This window comes from Balaenoptera acutorostrata, chromosome 11, assembly GCF_949987535.1.
Source record: "Balaenoptera acutorostrata chromosome 11, mBalAcu1.1, whole genome shotgun sequence".
NCBI classification, from domain to species: domain Eukaryota; kingdom Metazoa; phylum Chordata; class Mammalia; order Artiodactyla; family Balaenopteridae; genus Balaenoptera; species Balaenoptera acutorostrata.
The window spans coordinates 32,501,021-32,520,817 of NC_080074.1; the positions used below are offsets into that span (position 1 = coordinate 32,501,021).

At 35.8% G+C, this 19,797-nt stretch overlaps 1 protein-coding gene across 2 annotated transcripts in view; it reads right to left on the reverse strand.

Moving 5' to 3' along the window:
- TMTC3 (transmembrane O-mannosyltransferase targeting cadherins 3) overlaps positions 1 to 19,797 on the reverse strand; it is a 63,901-nt gene that overhangs the window by 11,913 nt on the left and 32,191 nt on the right. For both annotated transcript variants that reach the window (XM_007165920.2, XM_057557608.1), the window contains 3 exons: positions 15,330 to 15,478; positions 6,849 to 6,969; positions 5,202 to 5,313 (listed from right to left, as the gene is read on the reverse strand). In XM_007165920.2, coding sequence (XP_007165982.2) covers positions 5,202 to 5,313; positions 6,849 to 6,969; positions 15,330 to 15,478 — 382 coding nt within the window. The remainder of the gene's footprint in view (positions 1 to 5,201; positions 5,314 to 6,848; positions 6,970 to 15,329; positions 15,479 to 19,797) is intronic.

A 19,797-nucleotide genomic window follows, 5' to 3' on the forward strand; every position in this document is an offset into this window, starting at 1 on the left:
GCACACTAGTTTTAAGATATACTTCCCAGTAAATATTTCAAAGCTTTGGAATAAAGATAGAAAGAAGGGAGATCTTAAATTAGACAAATTTTACTCAACATGAATCTCTAACAGACATGACAAGGTTTCAAATTATGATTACTACTTGCCTGTGACACCGATGATGATATTGCAACTGTGGAATAGTTCTCTGCCTGCAACTCCCAGGACACATAGGGGCCAAGCATATATATTTTAGGCATTCCCCTAGGAGGAGAGTAACAGTCCTAAGATCTTGCTAAATTATGTTTCTGGTTGGCAATTGTGTGCACTGCACAAAAACTGTTAGATGCCATATGGGTTTAGTTAGAGAACTAGGGGACAGGATTGGGGGAAAGAGGTTGATTTCTTGTTTTTAGACATATTGCTGAATCTCATGGGGTCTCAGGAGGCAGTCAAGCCAAAAAAAAAAAAAAGAAGAAAAGAAGAAGAAAAAAGGCTTCCCAATACTGGCTGCAATTCAGAATACTTGTGTAGCTTTGAAAAATTCAGATACCTTACCCTACGCAGCTCGATCAAAATAGAATCTTCAGGAATAGGATTGCAAAAATGTTTTTAAAAAGTTTCAGAGGCAATTCTGATGTAGAGCCAAGGTTGAAATACATTGCGTTACCAAGAGCATAGAGAGTTTTTGCTCTTATAAAGCTCTTTTTAAAAAAACTTTTTTTATTGAAGTATAGTTGAATTACAGTGTTGTGTTAATTACTGCTGTACAGCAAAGTGACTCAGTTATACATATATACATTCTTTTTCCTATTCTTTTCCATTATGGTTTATCACAGGATATCGAATATATAGTTCCCTGTGCTATATACAATAGGACCTTGTTTATCTAAGCTCTTTTTTTTTAAACATCAGATAAATCTATACCATTTACTATAGAGATCAGAAAGTTACCCAGAAAAAACTAAGGGTATATAGAACCTGAAAAAATTATTTATACAGTAAAAATTTAATCTAAGAAAAGAACAAACTGAAAGTTTAAGTAAATAAAAGTGAAATTATGTCAGGTAAGTATTTAAAATGTTACTGAAAGGAGCCCCAACCAACCTTAGAAAAGAGGTTATCCATTAGGATGAAAGACAAGGCAAATTACTACCTACTAATCAGGTTCTTAGAACTATGGCAAGGAGATACTGTCATCAGTGAAGACCACAGACACTAGAGTAAGGCACCCTTACTTTCTCAAAGAACAAAGATAGCAATTAGATAGCATTTAGCATCAAAAAAACTACACAACCCAGCTAATAAAATGAAACATAATTTTTAAGCAATTTTTAAAATAAGTTACAAAGTTTAAGATTCTAGGAGGAAACAGCATTACTGGTAAGGTAAATCTATATTCAAAAAAAAAAAAGGTAAGAAAGCAGGCAAGATATAAAAATCAATTACATTTGAATGACTAAAAAGCTACAGAATTTCAAAAAACAATCTTGCTATTATGAGTGCCCTATCCAAACCAACAGCAGCCTGAATCTAGCAGTCTGTCTTTAATTCAATGTAAACGAGGACTGGCAAATATCAGGCAACTCTGTGCCTAATAATTCTTCAGCTACCAACAGTGAAGTTAAGTACTGTCACACTGATGGCCCAGGCATATGTGTTGCTTTCCAGTTATTTCCTATGCACAAATTTGTCAATTTATTTAAAAAGATAAATTTATAAATGTCTGGAAACTCCTGAAAACTCTAAAAATCATTTCTACCTTGATGGCATCAAAGTTGAACTACAAGTCCATGATTATTTTCGTTTCAAAGATTTGAAGTTAGATAAAAATGAAATCATTGATTTTAAGGCAAAAATAAACCTTGGAGAAATCTGGTGTTTCTCGAGAAAAACCTACCCTCGTCTCATAAAGGTGTTTATGGAAACTGTAATTCAATTTGCAAAAATTTTATCTTGTGAAGTGATTTTTTTCAAAAAACTTGTAACCACCAAGACAAACAAACAAAAGACCGTAATCAACTGTTTGTCTAACATGACATTCATGTCGCCTGGTCAAAGACCATTGTATAGTTTATATTTTTATTCTGGCTAAGCAAGAAAAGCCTTCAGACTGAATGTCTTTTTTTTTTTAAGCTACTTTAAATGTTAAGAATCTCTACTCTCTGTGATCCTATACTGTTCTAGGGTTTTAAATACCATCTATATGCTTGTTACTTCAAATTTTTATCTCTAGTCCTGACCATTCCCCTTATCTCCAGACTTACAGTTCTATCTCCATCTGTATATCTAACAGGGACAAAAAAGACTCTTGATTTCCTTCCCTACATGTCGTTTTAGCTGTCAAATCTATCTATGAAGAACACAGCTGAAAAACACAGAATGAGCCAAGAAGTCTCTGAATGACAAATTCTATTTTTCCAAGATTATGTACTTTTTCATAATAAATTGTAATAAAATGATTTGCCTGTTTTCCTAGCCCACTTTTTATTAGCGACAGCAATTTTGAGAGTATGGTAGGTAAGTCATACTAACTAAAGGAGACAGGTTCAAGTAAGTATCTTAAAAACAGCCAAAAGTGACAACTGACAATGATAGGAAAAATGATTTTAAACTAAACATCCACAATCACACCCACCCACCAACACGATTTCATTTCGTCCTGACAATACAATGAGATAGAAATTACTGTCCCAACTTAGAAATGGAAAAGATAGGGCTGAAGGAGCCTAAATATCGTCTTCTAAGTCTCCAGGTCCCTGTGTGTCTGACATAAAGATGACTTTGCTTCTCTTTTTAAAAACTCCCAGAATGAACCTAAAAGGCTTCAGAAAGCAATGAATTGAAACTGCCACAGTTAGTGACCACTGACGGTGTGTAAGACTATGCTAGGTGATGCAGGGCCTATGAAGATGAATCAGATGTTCATGCTGCCCCTAGGAAGCTCCTCAGTTTAAATACATAGATAGTTTAAATAAATAAATATTTTAAACGAACATTTAAATAACAAATATCACAGAAAAGATACAAAAATTGCAAGGAGTCTTGAAGATGAGAAATATTTGCTTCTAACTGGAAAGATAGGAGGGTTTTTTTTGTTTTGTTTAGAAAAGAAGCCATATGAGATGGGTTGCAAAAGATCGGTAGGGTATGGTAGAAGGTGGATGGGAAGGAAAGGAGAAGGGAGGAATTCCAGGCTCAAGGAAGAACACGAACAAATGCAAAGAGGTGAGGAAGCTCATGACATGTACCCTAGATTTCAAGAAAAACTAAACTACATGAAGAGCCAGGGGAGGTAAAATTGGAAAGATAGCTAGACCATCAGTAATATATTTCTACAACATTCTCTAACTGGAATTTGGCTTTGCCTTGGGGACACTGGCAGCTTTTCCAAGTGGTGACTGTGGTCTTTTTCTTATCTCTTGCAACACTGGGCCTGGAGTTAGGTGTCCTCCTTGATCTTTACAACTTCCAGACCACTGTAATTCCTTAAAATCACTCATCTCTGAATTTCAGATCATTAAACTCTATTATCCACTATCCCTCCTTATTGCAGTCACCAATCTCATATATAGCTCCTGGTTCCTTGTTGTTCTTTCCAACATCACACAGTTGTCAAAATTCTTAGTAATTTCAAAATCTATATAGATGTATCTTCCAATAGTTGCCTTGATATCCTTTCTTCCAATAATTTTCACCTCCATTCTCCTTTAACTAGTCAGTTCAATGGCCACAGTCATATCTAGTCGAAATATAGGGGGCACTGCCCACCAATCCCCACCCCTCCGAGTATATTTAGAAATGTATGTGTGGGGAAGTACTTTTTGGTCATCATACTGAATGGAAAGTAATGATTGTACTTGGAAGGTGGCGGCCACGTTTGGTACATATCCTGGAACACTGAAAACTAAAAGTGCTCTAGCTAGACCCTACTCAGACACCAACAATTTTTCAGATCTATAAACGACTGATCTGATCACCTTTTCCTCATCTTTCAATCTCTCTCACATCCCTTCATAACCAGCTTAGGTTGTGTCTCAATATTCCCTTATCCCTTTGTTTAGTAATACACATCTGACAAAATTCTAATCCTGTTTAACCAAATTCTCCATGCCTGTACCACTGCACTTATAAAGTAGTGGGAGAAAACTTTTAACCACATCAACTGGTTTAATTGTAATTAAGTATTGCTAACCTCAAGTAGGGTGTTAGAGCTGCTTGACAATCATACCATATTTTCCTACTCTATACATTTTCCTAGATCTTTGTTTCTCAGCACGTGATTCATGGGCTAAGTATCACCTAGGAACTTATTAGAAATGCAGAAATTCAAGCCCTACTCTAAATCTCTATATATCAGAACATGAACCATATGATCTCCAGGTGATTTACAGGTACATTAAAGTTTGTGAAGCTATGTCCTAGATGACTACTTCAGACCCTCTCCTGGTCTTAGATTTCCAGCACTTCCTCTCCCTTCCCCACACTCTACTGTTGATTTTACTTTCTATTTCACTGAGAAAACAGAAGCAAACAAAGGACAACTTCCAGAAGCTATTCATCTATTATTCACCTGCCTATATCATGTCTCTACACTCTGCTTTCCCGGTTACCACAGGTTAACTATTGGTTCAGTTGACTGAATGAAATCCTCACCCTGAGCACTAGATCCTATTTATCTATTCTCATCTGTTCAAGGACATTGACCCAGTACTTCGGTTCCCCACCGTGAATTATTATTTTTCCCAGCTTCAATGGATTAGTCACACATGTTTTGCTTCTCTCACCTTAAAACAAAACCCCCAAATTCCTGAAAAACAGAAAAACCCATCATCCTACTACCCTCTCTTGACCCCATATTCAGCACCAACATTTCTTATCAACACCCTTTAAAAGAGTTTTTAATATCAACTGTCTCCAATTATTCTTCTCCCACTCTCTTAAACTCACTACTATCAAGCTTTTGCATCTACCCCTTCACCAAAATTGCTCACCAGTGCCACCCAACAACTCTGTTTAAAAAAGACTCCTTAAATGTCTGATATAAATAGCTCTAACATATAATACAATTCAAAAATAAGCCAGCACCAAACACTGTACCATTCCAGTCAGTTGGGATAAAGCTTGAAAATAAACTCTACCTATTTTCCACAAATATAATCATGTTTTTTAAAAGAAAATAAACTACTACAATAGCTTTATTAGTTAATAATGCTTACCTGGCTGAACATGGGTAGCCTGTAAGAAGTATTTCAAAGCTCTCTCAAAGTTCTTTTCATTTTCCAGAGCATGACCCACATTATTCCATAATTTGGCATTATTTTTATTTACCTTAAATACGGAAGTACAGATAGAAATTAGTTAAATTAAAAAAAAAATGAGTCTAATTAACACAGATTTTGTTTGGTATACTATTAGGAATGGAGCACCCCACAGAAATGTCCATGAACAGATGAAGTGGGTAAAAAGGCACAAACTTCTAGTTATAAGATAAGTAAGGTCTGAGGATGTAATGTACAGCATGGTGACTATAGTTAACAATATTGTATTGCATATTTGGAAGTTGGTAACAGAATAGATCTTAAAAGTTCTCATCACAAGAAAAAAAACTAACTATATGAGGTGATGGATGTTAACTTATTCTGGTAGTCATTTTATATATATATACACACACACACATGCATATAATCATTATATTGTACACCTTAAAGACAAAGTTATATGTCAATTATGTCTCAATAAAACTGGAAAATAATCATTCCGATTTCTCCCAGAAAAAAAAAGTGTATATATATGTGTGTGTGCATGTATACATACAACTCCAATTAACATAGATATCTGTTTGGTATATTATTAGGAATGGAGTGTTCCATGGAGATAAGGAAGAAGTCAAAAGAACACTGCTTCATGAAGTTTACCCTCTCCTCCCTTTCAACATTAAAATACTAAAACCACAGTTTATCTACTTTACATATTAAAATTTTACTAACACTTTTATTTCATCAAAACATAGAACTGTTTGAAAACTCCTGCTCTATTATTTATGTTCTTTAGGGAAAGACAGAATTTGAACAAGTGAATATGTTTAAACACTGCACTGATGACTTATTTTGAGGCTCAACATAAAGCTATTTATGTAGTCTATTATGGTAATGGGAACCCTGGAGAGTACAGAAACAGCCAAAAGGAAGTTAAGAATTTAGAGGTCTGAAGAGAGGGAGCATCTGAAAAAAAATCACTGCTTATAACTTTTGCAGAAAACAAATTTTGTGACTTATTCGCATTTACGCTGTCCATTCTATAAAAATGCAGTATCACTCCTTTCTGTCAGTTTCTATCTTTCCTATAGTATTATAACCATTGATTATTCTCCATATGGAAGGGCACCATTTTTTGCCATGTATTTTATTTCATTCAATCTAAGATGCCATCAATTATAAGGCTCACCATTATTTTATGTACCATTAAGAAAGAAAAAAGGTCACTAATTAATTGTAAGATGCCTTTTACTGTAAGATTTATTCTGATTTCAGAGACGTTAAAAGGTAAAAATAAATAAATAAATAAAAAGGTGCACCTTAAGAACCAATGAAACAAAGCATTCATATTTAAACATTTTATCATTTGAGTGTCTAACAACAGTATAGCATTTGTGCAATTATTCACATATGCTCTAGACATACACTTAAGTACTAGTCAGGGCATTAGTTATGGTATATATTATACAAAGAACAAATTCTTTTTATTAATTTTTTGGTGAAGTACTTAACATTGACAGTTAATTGCCTAGTTAAAGTAAAGTTAAAACACTGTATCAGGGATGGCTATAAGAAATAACTGATGACATATTCTGAATAATACTTTACCTTCAAGGCTGACATAAACAGCGTATATTCAGACTCCCAATCCCAATTTCTATGAAGTGTTTTTAAGGCATGAGTGAGTATCACCATAGACAGACAAACCCAGGATAACTTTTTTAATACACTATTTAAGAAAAAAAAAAGCAGAACAATAAAACATTGTCTACATCACCAAAACAGAGGTAAGAAATATGCTAAATATCTCTAAATATAATGTTTGAATTTATTCTAAAGATTAGGGATTGTTCTAATAATCATCCAACTTGAGAGGGAACAACACCAAAAAAATTAAATATTATGAACACTTATACACTTATACTTCAGTCTTCAATTACATTAAATATTTCAATATTTGCCTTTATTTCAAAAGTTTTGTTTAGATTTAATGACAAAAAATTGATACAACCAATTTTTAATTGTGAATTTTTATACTTAGAGTTCTTTTGTACCATTTACCTATAACTTGAATATTCTTAGTAGTGTTTATAAAGGGTCAATCTTATCCCTGGCTATATTTAAAAACATTATTGTTTACAATAAACACCACAGATTATCATGGTATTCTTGAAGAATTTTACATTTTAAAACTAGAATTATTTATTAAAAGTCATAGTAAAATTAACTCTATAAAATAGATGTAAGTTACTTATATAGCTTTAGGTTAATCACTTGGGACTGAATTTCTCATTTAAAAATGATGGTTATGGAGAGATCACCTCAAGATGGTAGAGTAGAAGGATGTGCTCTCACCCCCTCTTGTGAGAGCACCGGAATCACAACTAACTGCTGAACAATCATCAACAGGAAGACACTGGAAGTCACCAAAAAAGATACCCCACATCCAAAGACAAAGGAGAAGCCAATGAGACAGTAGGAGGGGCGCAATCACGATAAAATCATAACTGCTGGGTAGGTGACTCACAAACTGGAGAACACTTATACCACAGAAGTCCACCCACTGGAGAGAAGGTTCTAAGCCCCACGTCAGGCTTCCCAACCTGGGGGTCCAGCAATGGGAGAGGAATTCCTAGAGAATCAGACTTTGAAGGCTAGTGGGATTTGACTGCAGGACTTCGACAGGACTGGGGGAAACAGAGACTCTACTCTTGGAGGACACACACAAAGTAGTGTGCGCACTGGGACCCAGGGGAAGGAGCAGTGACCCCATAGGAGACTGAACCAGACCTACCTGCTAGTGTTGGAGGGTCTCCTGCAGAGGCAGGGTGTGGCTGTCGCTCACCGTGAGGACAAGGACACTGGCAGCAGAAGTTCTGGGAAGTACTCCTTGGAGTGAGCACTCCCAGAGTCTGCCATTAGCCCCACCAAAGAGCTGGGTAGGCTCCAGTGTTGGGTCGCCTCAGGCCAAACAACCAACAGGGAGGGAACCGAGCCCCACCCATCAGTAGAGAAGCAGATTAAAGTTTTACTGAGCTCTACCCATCACCAGTCCCTCCCATCAGGAAATGTGCAAAGCCTCTTAGACAGCCTCATCCACCAGAGGGCACACAGCAGAAGCAAGAAGAACTACAATCCTGAAGCCTGTGGAACAAAAACCACATTCACAGAAAGATAGACAAGATGAAAAGGCAGAGGGCTATGTACGAGATGAAGGAACAAGATAAAACCCCAGAAAAACAACTAAATGAAGTGGAGATAGGCAACCTTCCAGAAAAAGAATTCAGAATAATGATAGTGAAGATTATCCAGGACCTCGGAAAAAGAATGGAGGCAAAGATCAAGAAGATGCAAGAAATGTTTAACAAAGACTTAGAAGAATTAAAGAACAAACAAACAGAGATGAACAATACAATAACTGAAATGAAAACTACACTAGAAGGAATCAATAGCAGAATAACTGAGGCAGAAGAAAGGATAAGTGACCTGGAAGACAGAATGGTGGAATTCACTGCTGTGGAACAGAATAAAGAAAAAGGAATGAAACGAAATGAAGACAGCCTAAGAGACCTCTGAGACAACATTAAACACAACAACATTCACACTATAGGGGTGCCAGAAGGAGAAGAGAGAGAGAAGGGACCCGAGAAAACATCTGAAGAGATTAGAGTCAAAAACTTCCCTAACATGGGAAAGGAAATAGCCACCCAAGTCCAGGAAGCGCAGAGAGTCCCATACAGGATAAACCCAAGGAGACACAAGACGAGACACATAGTAATCAAATTGGCAAAAATTAAAGACACAGAAAAATTACTGAAAGCAGGAAGGGAAAAACGACAAATAACATACAAGGGAACTCCCATAAGGTTAACAGCTGATTTCTCAGCAGAAACTCAACAAGCCAGAAGGGAGTGGCATGATAAAGTGATGAAAGGGAAGATCCTACAACCAAGATTACTCTACCCAGCAAGAATCTCATTGAGTTTCTATGGAGGAATCAAAAGCTTTACAGACAAGCAAGAGCTAAGAGAATTCAGCACCACCAAACCAGCTCTACAACAAATGCTAAAGGAACTTCTCTAAGTGGGAAACACAAGAGAAGAAAAGGACCTACAAAAACAAACCCAGAACAATTAAGAAAATGGTCATAGGAACACATATATCGATAATTACCTTAAACGTGAATGGATTAAATGCTCCAACCAAAAGACACAGCCTTGCTGAATGGATACAAAAACAAGACCCATATATATGCTGTCTACAAGAGACCCACTTCAGACCTAGGGACACATACAGACTGAAAGTGAGGAGATGGAAAACGATATTCCATGCAAATGGAAATCCAAAGAAAGCTGGAGTAGCAATTCTCATATCAGACAAAATAGACGTTAAAATAAAGAATGTTACAAGAGACAAGGAAGGACACCACATAATGATCAAGGGATGAATCCAAGAAGAAGATATAACAATTAGAAACAGATATGCACCCAACATAGGAGCACCTCAATACATAAGGCAACTGCTAACAGCTCTAAAAGAGGAAATTGACAGTAACACAGTAATAGAGGGGGACTTTAACACCTCTCTTATACCAATGGACAGATCATCCCAACAGAAAATTAATAAGGAAACACAGCTTTAAATGACACAATAGATCAGACAGATTTAATTGATATTTATAGGACATTCCATCCAAAAACAGCAGATTACACATTCTTCCCAAGTGTGCATGGAACATTCTCCAGGATAGATCACATCTTGGGTCACAAATCAAGCCTCAGTAAATTTAAGAAAATTGAAACCATATCAAGCATGTTTTCTGACGACAGCGTTAGGAGATTAGAAATCAATTACAGGGATAAAAACGTAAAAAACAGAAACACATGGAGGCTAAACAATATGTTACTAAATAACCAAGAGATCACTGAAGAAATCAATGAGGAAATCAAAAAACACCTAGAGAAAAATGACAATGAAAACAGGATGACCCAAAAACTATGGGATGCAGCAAAAGCAGTTCTAAGAGAGAAGTTTATAGCAATGCAAGCCTACCTCAAGAAACAAGAAAAATCTCAAATAAACAATCTAACCTTACACTTAAAGGAACTAGAGAAAGAAGAACAAACAAAATCCAAACTTAGCAGAAGGAAAGAAATCATAAAGACCAGAGCAGAAATCAATGAAATAGAAACAAAGAAAACAATAGCAAAGATCAATAAAACTAAAGCTGGTTCTTTGAGAAGATAAACATAATTGATAAACCATTAGCCAGACTCATCAAGAAAAAGAGGGAGAGGACTCAAATCAATAAAATTAGAAATGAAAAAGGAGAAGTTACAACAGACACTGCAGAAATACAAAGCATCCTAAGAGACTACTACAAGCAACTCTATGCCAATAAAATGGACAACCTGGAAGAAATGGACAAGTTCTTAGAAAGGTATAACCTTCCAAGACTGAACCAGGAAGAAATAGAAAATATGAACAGACCAATCACAAGTAATGAAATTGAAACTGTGATTAAAAATCTTCCAACAAATAAAAGTCCAGGACCAGATGGCTTCACAAGTGAATTCTATCAAACATTTAGAGAAGAGCTAACACCCAACCTTCTCAAACTCTTCCAAAAAATTTCAGAGGAAGGAACACCCCCAAACTCATTCTATGAGGCCACCATCACCCTGATACCCAGCCAAAGATACTACAAAAAAAGAAAATTACAGGCCAATATCACTGATGAATACAGATGCAAAAACCCTCAACAAAATACTAGCAAACAAAATCCAAAAACACATTAAAAGGATCATACACCATGATCAAGTGGGATTTATCCCAGGGATGCAAGGATTCTTCAATATATGCAAATCAATCAATGTGATACACCATATTAACAAATTGAAGAATAAAAACCATATGATCATCTCAATAGATGCAGAAAAAGCTTTGGACAAAATTCAACACCCCATTTATGATAAAAGCTCTCCAGAAAGTGGGCACAGAGGGAACCTACCTCAAAATCATAAAGGCCATATACGACAAACCCACAGCAAACATCATTCTCAATGGTGAAAAACTGAAAGCATTTCCTCTAAGATCAGGAACAAGACAAGGATGTCCCCTCTCACCACTATATTCAACATAGTTTTGGAAGTCCTAGCCACGGCAATCAGAGAAGAAAAAGAAATAAAAGGAATACAAATTGGAAAAGAAGAAGTAAAACTCCCACTGTTTGCAGATGACATGATACTATACATAGAGAATGCTAAAGATGCCACCAGAAAACTACTAGAGCTAATCAATGAATTTGGTAAAGTTGCAGGATACAAAATTAATGCACAGAAATCGCTTGCATTCTGATACACTAATGATGAAAAATGTGAAAGAGAAATTAAGGAAACACTCCCATTTACCACTGCAACAAAAAGAATAAAATACCTAGGAATAAATCTACCTAGGGAGACAAAAGACCTCTATGCAGAAAACTATAAGACACTGATGAAAGAAATTAATGATGATACCAACAGATGGAGAGATATACCATGTTCTTGGATTGGAAGAATCAATATTGTGAAAATGACTATACTATCCAAAGCAATCTACAGATTCAATGCATTCCCTATCAAATTACCAATGGCATTTTTTACAGAACTAGAACAAAAAATCTTAAAATTTGTATGGAGACACAAAAGACCCCGAATAGCCACAGCAGTCTTGAGGGAAAAAAACAGAGCTGGAGGAATCAGACTCCCTGACTTCAGACTATACTACAAAGCTACAGTAATCAAGACAATATGGTACTGTCACAAAAACAGAAATATAGATCAACAGAACAGGATAGAAAGCCCAGAGATAACCCAAGCACCTAGGGTCAACTTATCTATGACAAAGGAGGCAAGGATATACAGTGGAGAAAAGACAGCCTCTTCAATAAGTGGTGCTGGGAAAACTGGACAGCTACATGTAAATGAGTGAAATTAGAACACTCCCTAACACCATACACAAAAATAAACTCAAAATGGATTAGAGACCTAAATGTAAGACCAGACACTATAAAACTCTTAGAGAAAAACATAGGAGGAACACTCTTTGACATAAATCACAGCAAGATCTTTTCTGATCCACTGCCTAGAGTAATGGCAATTAAAAGAAAAATAAACAAATGTGACCTAATGAAACTTCAAAGCTTTTGCACAGCAAAGGAAACCATAAACAAGACAAAAAGACAACCCTTAGAATGGGAGAAAATACTTGCAAACGAATCAACAAAGGATTAATCTCCAAAATATATAAACAGCTCATGCAGCTCAATATTAAAAAAACAAAGAACCCAATCCAAAAATGGGCAGAAGACCTAAATAGACATTTCTCCAAAGAAGACATAAAGATGGCCAAGAAGCACATGAAAAGCTGCTCAACATCACAAATTATTAGAGAAATGCAAATCGAAACTACAATGAGGCATCACCTCACACCAGTGAGAATGGGCATCATCAGAAAATCTACAAACAACAAATGCTGGAGAGGGTGTGGAGAAAAGGGAACCCTCTTGCACTGTTGGTGGGGATGTAAATTGATACAGCCACTATGGAGAACAGTATGGAGGTTCCTTAAAAAACTAAAAATAGAACTACCATCTGACCCAGCAATCCCACTACTGGGCATATACCCTGAGAAAACCATAATTCAAAAAGAGACATGTACCAAAATGTTCATTGCAGCTGTATTTACAATAGCCAGGACATGGAAGCAACCTAAGTGTCCATCAACAGATGAATTGATAAAGAAGATGTTGCACATATATACAATGGAATATTACTGAGCCATAAAAAGAAACGAAATGGAGTTATTTATAGTGAGGTGGATGGACCTAAAGTCTGTTATACAGAGTGAAGTAAGTCAGAAAGAGAAAAGCAAATACCATATGCTAACACATATATATGGAATCTAAGAAAAAAAAATGGTCATGAAGAACCTAGGGGCAAGATGGGAAGAAAGACACAGACCTACTAGAGAATGGACTTGAGGATATGGGGAGGGGGAAGGGCAAGCTGTGACAAAGTGAGAGAGTGGCATGGACATATATACACTACCAAATGTAAAATAGATAGGTAGTGGCAAGCAGCCACATAGCACAGGGAGATCAGCTCGGTGCTTTGTGACCACCTAGAGGGGTGGGATAGGGAGGGTGGGAGGGAGGGAGATGCAAGAGGGAAGAGATATGGGAACATAAGTATATGTATAACTGATTCACTTTGTTATAAAGCAGAAACTAACACACCACTCTAAAGCAATTATACTCCAATAAAGATGTTAAAAAAAATGAGAAAAATGATTAATTTAACTACCGTATATTAAATTTGCATTAAAACAAAACAAAACAAAAAAAAGACACATGCACCCCAATGTTCACTGCAGCACTATTTACAATAGCCAGGTCATGGAAGCAACCTAAATGCCCATCGACAGATGAATGGATAAAGAAGATGTGGTACATATATACAATGGAATATTACTCAGCCATAAAAAGGAACGAAATTGGGTCATTTGTAGAGATGTGGATGAATCTAGAGACTATCATACAGAGTGAGGTAAGTCAGAAAGAGAAAAAGAAATATTGTATATTAACGCATACATGTGGAACCTAGAAAAATGGTACAGATGAACCGGTTTGCAGGGAATTGAGACACAGATGTAGAGAACAAACGTATGGACACCAAGGGGGGGGTAAATGACGGGGAGTGGGGATGGGGGTGTGATGAATTGGGAGATTAGGATTGCCATATATACACTAATATGTATAAAGTGGATAACTAATAAGAACCTGCTGTATAAAAAAATAAATAAAATTCAAAAATTCAAAAAAAATAAATAAAAAAATTAAAAAGATGGTTATAATTCAATAATCCCTATGATCTTATTTAGTATTAATAGTACTAATGTTCTCTGAGTCTGTGCTTTTTGTCTCAGTAACAGAGTTCAATTTCTTTCATTTCGCTAGATCTACTTAACCAGGATAACAGTGCGTGGATCAGAAGGAACATGGACATTGGAAGCAGTCAGGTGTAAATCTGAATCAAGACTCTGCTGTTGACTAGCTGTGTGGTCTTGTGTAATTCAGGTAACTTGTATGAGCTTCAATTTTCAAATGTGCAAAATGGAGTTAACGAGTGTCAAGATTAAATGAGAAAAATCTAAAGAGTGTATCCTGGAGCTGGTACATGATAGGCACTCCAAAATTGGTAGTGAGTATAACTGGATATATGGATAGAAGCTAAGAGAAAAGGTTTGGTAGATGGCATTGAAAATTGTAATCATGGATGAGATCATCCAGGGAGAACATGTAATGTGAGGAAAATGGCTATTAGTAAAACTCTGAGAAATAAAAAATATTTAAAGAGCAGGTGCAGCAGGGAGAATCTGAAAACTGAGCAGAAATGAACAAATGTGGAAGAGAATTGGGACAGAGACTTTTTATAGATGCCAGGGAAATAAACTTTAAATAAAAGCATTGACTGGATTTAGCTATGAGAGGCAATTTGTTACATGTTAGTAAAGTGACGTAGAGAGAAGTCAGAATTCTGTGGGTTGAAGGGTGACTGGAAAGTAAGAAAAAGGAGATAGTGACTATTCTGTTCCTTAAATATTGGTTTAAGGCAATTAGGATATGGTGGTTACGATGAAGCAAGAAATTACAGATTGCCTTCTATATGCATTTTACATATATTAACCCGATATAACTCACTTAAGGTAGAAGACTGTTATCTTAGTTCACTGCATATGGAAGTAGCAATGATCACCTGAAACTTTAGTCTCAATAATATTCTATTTTGCATTTGGGTCTGACTGAAAGTTGGTTATGTCTCAGGCTGTAAAATAAAATTATATAAATATGAGGAAGACCATAGGATGAGGTAGGGGTTACGTAGCTTTCTTAACCTGAATTACAGACAGTGAGGAGACTGTCAATGTGAAAAACAAGAAGGTATAAAATATGACTTATAAAAACTAAATAAACATTTTAAATACTTAAATGTATCATACTGAATTCTACAGTTAATAAGCATTAAATGCACTAACATTTTAATTCACCTTTTGTTCGATATTTTCTGCCATCCATGGGCTACCAAAATACAGAACCCCATGCTAGGAACATATAATACTCTCTCAGCAACAACAAATCCAACTGGGAAAAAAAGGTTTGATGCAGGAATAAACGGTAATGCCATTAAACAAAGTGCCTACAAAGAAAAAAAAGACATTTTATTAAATTAAAAAATATATGCACATAAACAGTCAAATCCAAATATTTTATCATTTAATTTGGATAATGTACTGGTGGACCGTTTTTAATAATACTATAAAGGATACTGATTTAAACATAAAGAAGGACGCTTAAGGATGGTAACAACAAACATGAGGAGGTATGTCAGCAAGGTGGAATGAAGTCTTCTTGAATGCTAGAACTTATATCTAAGGCTCACTCAATTATCAATAAATAAAAAATATTTTTTGAAAATGTATCTAAAATTAAAAAACAGTAATTTTTATATATCTAACTTATGTGCTTGTGGTAAAAATAAATGGACAGGAAAATATATTAGGTTTTAATAAAATAAAACTATAAATTGTAGGTTGATAAAATAGCCAAACATATCAGTTTTTATTATTTTACTACTATCTGTAATACCGGAAATTGATAAGGTACGTTTCAGACAAGACAGAAGACTACTTCTATACATTACTTCAGCGTTACTATGCATAGTATTCTGATGGGTCACATACATTTAACGGAGACTTAGTGTATGTATAAAAATAAACCTGGCCCCTTTAAATCAACAGTCTTATTCTATAAGAATTTCTAAAATTCTAACACTGCACACTGTGTTAGAAATAAACATCACAAAATGCTTAGACTTTTTGCCATTTTGAAAATGGGATGGCATATGGTTTCCAGATTACAAAGCCATAACAAAAGATAAGACACAAATAACTAGCACACAAATAACTTATGGAAAGAAATAAGTTGGTTGTCATTAGGACATCTGTTTCTATGGACATCTGCTTCCATATTTCATTACCCTGATTTGTTTTATAGTACCTAATGGAATAAATAAGTTGTTCTTTCAGCTTCAGAAGTTTGAGAGTCCTCTAACAGTTTGAAAGGAAGGAATGCCTTTTCTTTTTCATCCTTTATTAGTAAAAATCGATGTAGAAATGTAAATACAGTGAAAAGAATATTTTCTCCATGAATCACAAATTAATAACTTGTAATAATACAAAAGACTGAATCTGAAGAAAAGCACTACCATCGAATTGCTCAGTATCATATCGATTTATATGTCTGAAATTTTAGTGTTTTCTTTTTAATCAAAAAGGTAAAACATTAAGAGTGCATAATTCACTTTCCACTTCCCAGAAATGCTTGATTAAAAACAACCAGCTAGCTGTGAAACAGAGATTTGTTTCTAAATACATGATCCTTTAAAAAAAATATATTCCCTATTAATTCATGGATGCCCTAAGGCAATTTCACTGGAAAAAATTAAAAGTGTTAAATTCAGCCAAAGATGCATCACAGACTGATGCATAAGCTACACAAAAAAGAAAAACCATCTCTCAAAAAAATCTACTGGTTCTTGAATAAGAAATGTCTCAATGATTAACTTACTCAGAAGTTCTAATATGCTCTCTATTAATGTATGCCAACCAAGTTTACTGTAACGAACATAATATCCTTCTTCCAATGATGTAAACTCTCCTTAAAAGGAAGGATGGGGGCTTCCCTAGTGGCGCAGTGGTTATGAATCCGCCTGCCAATGCAGGGGACATGGGTTCGAGCCCTGGTCGGGGAAGATCCCTCATGCCGCGGAGCAACTAAGCCCGTGCACCACAACTACTGAGCCTGTGCTCTAGAGCCCACAAGCCACAACTACTGATCCCACGTGCCACAACTACTGAAGCCCGTGTGCCTAGAGCCCATGCTCTGCAACGAGATGCCACGACAATGAGAAGCCTGTGCACCACAACAAAGAGCAGCCCCTGCTTGCCGCCAACGAGAGAAAGCCCGCGCACAGCAAAGACCCAACACAGCCAAAAATAAAAACAAATGAGTAAATAAATTAAAAAAAAAAAAAAAAAAAAAGGAAGGATGGTAGTGGAATAAGCCAAGAGTTTGGAGGCAAATCTGTTTCACTTCTTGTTATATAACATAAGGTAAACTATTCAAATTAACTTGTGACTTCATTTCATTATAAATAAATCGGGGATTAATAACTATTTACTACTATTGTTGAGATACATATGACATCTTATTTAATAAGTGCTTACATGGTATCTGGTATTTGAGATACTCCTTTGATCTATGTATCTTGTTCAGAGATCTTCAGAAAATTATCACCATTAAAAAATAGCATGTTTAGTTTTATACATATATATTCTCAGATTATTTCCCATTATAGGTTATTATAAGATATTGAATATAGTTTCCTGTTGTCTATCTATTTTGTGTATAGTAGTTTGTATCTGTTAATCCTATACTCCGAATTTATCCCACCCTTCCCTCCCCTTTCCCTTTGGAAGCCATAAGTTTGTTTTCTATGAAATTAACACAATACTGTAAATCAACTATATTTCAAATAAAAAAAAGTTTAAAAAAAGTATGCTTAGGGGCTTCCCTGGTGGCGCAGTGGTTGGGAGTCTGCCTGCCAATGCAGAGGACACGGGTTCGAGCCCTGGTCTGGGAAGATCCCACATGCCGCGGAGCAACTGGGCCCGTGAGCCACAATTACTGAGCCTGCGCGTCTGGAGCCTGTGTTCCGCAACAAGAGAGGCCACGATAATGAGAGGCCCGCGCACTGCAATGAAGAATGGCCCCCACTTGCCGCAACTAGAGAAAGCCCTCACACAGAAACGAAGACCCAACACAGCCATAAAAATAAATAAATAAATAAACCCAAAGTTTAAAAAAAAAAAAAATTAATAAAAAAACAAAAAAAAAACGTATGCTTAGGACTATACTTAAAGCAGTTATACCTAAGGTCACAAGTGTTCCTTTTTTATACATATAAAACATAATTAATGTAATTAATTAATATAAATGTTTATTTCATTGACAATATCCTATTTTTCATTCAGCTTGAACTACACAAATCATTATTTTATTTGCCAAAACTCTGTATTTACCCACCCCTCCTTTTTTGCCTTTCTTTTAGTAGAACCCCGGCTTTGGATGTATTCCAAAGCACATATACCACATATGTGCTTCGTCTTTATTTATGTGAGCAGCAAAGCACTACTAGAAAGTCCCAAAGCAAAATAGATTAATATCATCATAAACTCATGATCAACTTCAGATTGATCCTTAAGACTGCTCAGGATTCCTAGGTTTCTTTGGTAGGCTCACTCCCACTGTCTTTGACTATTCTGAATCTTGACTACTTTTCTCAAAATTTTGACCCATGTCACTTTCAGCAGGTGACCACACTTCCAAATTTTCAGAGAAAACTAAAGCGATAAAACAAGAATTCCTTCAATTCTCCGCTACTAAACCTACCAACATCCACATTCATGTTCATTTCCATCCTTCCTATAACCATAAGCGGTGTCTCCATCTATCTCAGGCCAAACCTGAGCTCTATACCTCTAATCTCACTACCAATCATCTCTTCTTTCATTTACTTAATCACTTTCTTATGAACTTCCTACCTATGTTAAAAATGCTCTTGCCTCTCCAACCTTAAAAATCTTCTCTTCTGACAACACATCTTTAAGTTATCTTACCCAATTCATCATGCCCCTTAAGTATAAAACAAGTTCCCACAATCTTAGGAAAAGATTTTTGGAGCCATGATAACAAGTAGTTGGTTGTAACCTCACTTAATCAACATTTCAACTCAATGAATGTTTTTGTAAGCCAACCCATTAGTGATATCAACATTTCAACTCAATATGTTTTTGTAAGCCAACCCATTAGTGATGTCTCTTTGTGTCAGAAAAAGACAGCCAACTGAGTGCTCCAATGAAAGTGATTCTACATGCCAACCAAGCAATAGTCTTCCCCCACCATCAACCCACTCCAGCCTCTGAAGGTCCATCAATTCCAGATCTCTGTGCTTCCCCCAAGCCCTACAGAAGATCAGCAGTTTATTATACTTGAAGCCCTTGCCTGACTGGCTGTCTTTCCTAAGTTAGGAAATTCAAGCTTGTCTCATCCTTCGAAATATTCAAAGTTAAATCACCCCTACAGGTTACCTACACTAACAATCTTCACTTCCTCACTTCCTAATCAAATCACTCCACAGAAATAAATTTCATTTAAGTAACTAATACACCTAAAAGAGGTCAAATCCAACTGATCTCACTTCTCTACTTGACAGCAGCTGTTAGTGTTAACCGTTCTCTTTCTTGAAACACTTTCCTACCTTTCTGTACATTTGGAGTACCTCCCATTTAGGTTCATTTTCCTTTATATGGTATGTAATGTGGAAGTTTTTCAAGACCTAGATATAGGCTTCTTCTCTTTCATTCTATAAAGCCCCTTCAACTATTTATTGAGGGA